The sequence below is a fragment of the Sinocyclocheilus rhinocerous genome, unplaced genomic scaffold (genome assembly GCF_001515625.1).
Source record: "Sinocyclocheilus rhinocerous isolate Xijiao unplaced genomic scaffold, SAMN03320098_v1.1 scaffold56, whole genome shotgun sequence".
Classification (NCBI taxonomy): Eukaryota; Metazoa; Chordata; class Actinopteri; order Cypriniformes; family Cyprinidae; genus Sinocyclocheilus; species Sinocyclocheilus rhinocerous.
The window spans coordinates 165,764-170,265 of record NW_015649227.1 but is presented as its reverse complement, the minus strand read 5'-3'; the positions used below and the strand labels follow the sequence as shown (position 1 = coordinate 170,265).

At 40.0% G+C, this 4,502-nt stretch overlaps 1 protein-coding gene across 3 annotated transcripts in view; it reads right to left on the bottom strand.

Moving 5' to 3' along the window:
- LOC107710407 (armadillo repeat protein deleted in velo-cardio-facial syndrome-like) overlaps positions 1–4,458 on the bottom strand; it is a 27,637-nt gene extending 23,179 nt beyond the window's left edge. For all 3 annotated transcript variants that reach the window (XM_016515172.1, XM_016515174.1, XM_016515173.1), the window contains exon 1: positions 4,096–4,458. In XM_016515172.1, the coding sequence (XP_016370658.1) occupies positions 4,096–4,116 (21 nt within the window). In that variant the 5' untranslated portion in view covers positions 4,117–4,458. The remainder of the gene's footprint in view (positions 1–4,095) is intronic.
- Between the last annotated feature and the right edge of the window lie 44 nt (positions 4,459–4,502).

Below are 4,502 nucleotides of genomic sequence, written 5' to 3'. Positions count from 1 at the left end.
TGCATCTCATATGTTTTTAAATGCAGTCTGTGTGATCGGTGCTTCGGCTCTTTGGATTAAGCAATGCATAAATACATGATGCTGCTTTGTTCATAACTGTTTATGCAATTTACTAAATTATGTTTGATTTATATGAGTTAATTTAGACGTAATGCACGTTTTTCTTTTTATAGGCAGTTATTTCCTTGCGTTGGCCATTTAAATGCACTGCATTATTTTGCTCATTGCGCCCTCCTGTGGCTTCGGGAGACAAGCCAAAAGTTTCCTTTAGACCTATTTAATCTGCATATAAAACATTAGAAATTAGATATTTGTTTAATTTTTATTTTGTGTTAAAACAAAAAATATTTGTTGTTTGTCTCAATAAATTGTGTTACTTTAAAAATACAGTGGTTAAATTTAAACGTTTTTTTCTATTTCTCTTTGTTTTAAAAAAGGTTATAAAAAATGTCAATAATAATCGATACCGAACGATATGAAACATTATATCGTTGATACATTTTTTAGCTATATCGCCCAGCCCTAGTCTCCACATAAAAGAGCATTATGAGATCACTACAATCCCTTTGGTGTAAAAATCACCTCTGGGAGATTTCACTAAATTATTCTGGTCTCAGCGACGGAGCGGCGCTCGCAAACACGCATAAGAAAAGCAAGCAGAACTTCCTCCAGAGCATCGGTGAATTATACATGAGCGCAGCTTCATAAACACAACACACACTTCAAGAGACGACTTACACACTTCAGGAAAAACATCTGCACTGTATCTGCTAACAAGAGCGAGACGTGACCACACAGACTTCTACAACACATCTGCCTTCATTCGCAACACTAATTTATCATTTACAAACTTCTTTTAAAAGCCATTAAAGTGTTCAGTGCATCCTTTCTTACTGTAAATGCCACTTGCTTTGCTTTGTCATCTAATGCAATGACATTCACACACACATGCATGAACTGAACTGAGCTGAATAATGACACTATTGTCTTCTGTAGAACTGCTTATAGATAAAAACTGGATTTGTTTCATGATTGATGAAGTTCACACAGTTATTGAGCTGAACTGAATCAACGCTGACTTGATTCAATTGAATCAACTGGCTTGTAGGCATCATTGATTCAGTTATTTTCCTGTTTATTTTTGTGAACTGCTTTGAAATAATCTGTATTATATATAGCGCTATTAAAATAAAAATAAAATATGTTCAGGATTGCACTGCATAATGCTAATTTCTTCCTTGAAAAAGCCAGGAAAGTGATTCACTTTACAGTTATTGAAATGAACTGAATCATACTGAACTGGATTGAGCTAAATAATGACACTAGTGTCCTTTTTTTGCATGGCTTTACAGCAGAATCTGAATTTGCCTCATATTTGCTCAATTTTGCATCACTGATGCAATCAATTTTAGCAATAAGGAGCTCTACAGAAGACAATAGAGTCATTATTAAACTCAATTTAGTTCATGCATGTGTGAATGTCATTGCATTATTTGACAAAGCACAGCAAGCATCATTTATTGTAAGGAAGATGCACAAACACACGTCTAGCTTTACATTTGAAGACATTTGACTTGATTCAGTTGAATCAACTGACTTTTTTGCATCATTGATTCTGTTATTTATTAATGTGGCTCTGCTTTGAAACAACCTGATTAAAATATAAATAAATAAATATACTTTATATGCATTTACTTTGGGGTCTTGTAACTCGACAGGTATAATTCAGTCTAAAAAGATTCAGGATTGCATTGCATTATGATCATTTCTTCTTTGAAAAAGCCAGGAAAGTGTGTTTGTGCATCCCTCTTTATGATAAAGGAGACTTAAATATGCAATAAAAATATGCATGTGTTTTGGGTCACTGTAACTCCAAAAGGTCTCATTCAATCCAAAACGAATCTGTGCTGCATAATGATCATTTTCTCTATGAAGTAAAATGTGATTGAGTTGTTTCATGCACCCATGTAGAGTTACTCCCAGCATTATTCCCAGTGTCTCCATCGGTCAGAATAATTGCTGGATCTCTGTCATAAAGCAATCTCTTTAAACGACAGCGCCTGATGAAGCGCTTCAGGAGAGAGAGAGAGAGAGAGAGCGAGAGAGAGACATCAGGATGGATGGGCTGTTGATGTAGTCGTACGGTGACGCCATGGAAACGAGCATCAGTCTCAAACGCTCTGAATCTGGTTTTGTTCTGCCTGAATCGCTCTTAGCTTTGTGTCTGTGTTTATTAACTGACATCTAACATGACTCTCAACTAGCTTTCTTTTTCCTGTAGAGAACATGAGTGGTGTTCGCCTGTGAAAAACTGTGAGGATAGCATTCCTATGCAGTTGCTAAGGTGGTTGTTAGGGTGTTGCTATGCAGGTGGTTACTATGGACAACGGTAATAGTGATGCTTGACTTGGCAAATGCAATATTTTAATTTTTTTTCCATGTAAAGAATACAAGTGGTATTTGCCTGTGAAAACAGTGTTGATACTGTTGTTGCTATGCAGTTGCTAAGGTGTTCTGAGTGGTTGTTAGGGTGTTGCAGGTGGTTACTAGGGGTGTGTTCAAATGACCAACTAACAGTGATGCTTGACTTGGCAAATGCAACTAAAAATTGTGAAAAATGGATTTGAGCTCATTCAGTCCTTATGAAAATACTTCAGTGACCAGAGTAACCAACTACAGTATTTGTAGTAAAACAGCAGTAACCACAAATTTAAACTATTTGCACTATGGAATTTGTAGTAAAAACATGGGAATAATAATAATCATCAATCTGTCAAATTAAAACACAGTTAGTACAGTTTTACTGTTCCATGTAAAGAATACAAGTGGTGTTTGCCTGTGAAAACAGTGTTGATACTGTTGTTGCTAGGCAGTTGCTAAGGTGTTCTGAGTGGTTGTTAGGGTGTTGCAGGTGGTTACTAGGGGTGTGTTCAAATGACCAACTACCAGTGATGCTTGACTTGGAAAATGGCACTAAAAATGGGGGGGAAATGGATTTTGACTCATCTGTCCCTAATGAAACTTAATTTATTTATTATAGTAACCATAGTTCAACTGTAGTATATGTAGTAGCCTAATGAACTGAACTGAACTGAACTGAACTAGTAAAACTGCAGTAACCACAAATTTACCATGATTAACGCTATTTGTACCATGAAATTTGTAGTAAAGGTAATAATAATAATAATAATAAATTTGGCAAAATAAAACAGGGCTACTACAGTTTCGCTTATGTAACAACATGGTTAATTTTCACATGGGAGAAATGTGCAAAAAATACATGATCAAGTCATTCGAACGAGAACGAAACAAATGCAAATATGATTAAAAACACTAAAGATGGTTTTAAAACCATTTTATGAAAAATCAGCAAAGAAGCAAAGTCGTTTCAGAGCTGGAGCAGGTGATGAAAGATTATGAAGACGAACATTTATGCCTTTATAAACACATCCACTGATGAATGAGCCGCAATAAGAATATGAATTAAGAAAGCACATAGAGTCAATCCATGTTTTTCAGTGCTGAATTCCCACCTCACTGAACACCAGATGCTTTTACGCGGTTTGTAACCCGTCTTACCCACTACGTCATGTGAAGTGGCCCATCCATCCATCATCCATCTCATGCACATCAGCTCAGCTCAGTGTCAGTGAGTCGCTCAAGGGCAGTGGATCCGCTGTCACAAGCCCAAGTAGGGCACATGAATCACGGAGCGACGAGCAACTTCATCTGGCTCTGCATATGCCGCCTGCAGTGGCCGGGTTTGGGTTTGGTATGCCGGAGGAGTTGCGCCGCATCAGAGTTTACATCTCACTGTCAGACGCGCAAGAACGCGGAACCCCTGCGGTATGAGCGCTAGCGCACGCATGCTGCATCAATCCTCTGTATCTGCATGCGATTCCGCCACATGTGTGAAGCTGTAACGCGCGCGCACGCACACACAAACACACAATCCCATCCGCAAACAGCAGCAGCGGTGCACGGAAAGATCCAGAGCAGGCGAGGCGAGGCGATGCCCACCCAGCCCTGGCATCCACTGCTGCTGCAGACGCACGAGCAAAACCGCGCTGCGGGAAAAGCGACGCAGACACTCACCTCGTTCACCTCCGCAGGCATGCTGGCGACGCAGAGCGGCGTGTGTGCGGTTTCTCCGGGTGAATACAGCTGTCTGTCTGCGGCTCACACATGAGCAGCCATCCTTCCTCCTGCCTCACGCGTACACATGCACTCGATCATGCTCTCTCTCACACACACACACACACACACACAGGCGCGCGCGCAGCTCAGCGCAGTGGAGGAGCTGCTGAATCAACAGCACGATTCACACACACTCTTCACCGCCCAGCGAGGAGGAGAACCACATCCAGTTAGTGTTTATCATTCATTAAATGAGATCATTAGCGCTTATTAAACCGCATCAGAGAGATGAGAGCGGACGAGACGAGGAGCTCCGAATGCGACTGATGCAGCACACACACACACACACACACACACAGAGAGAG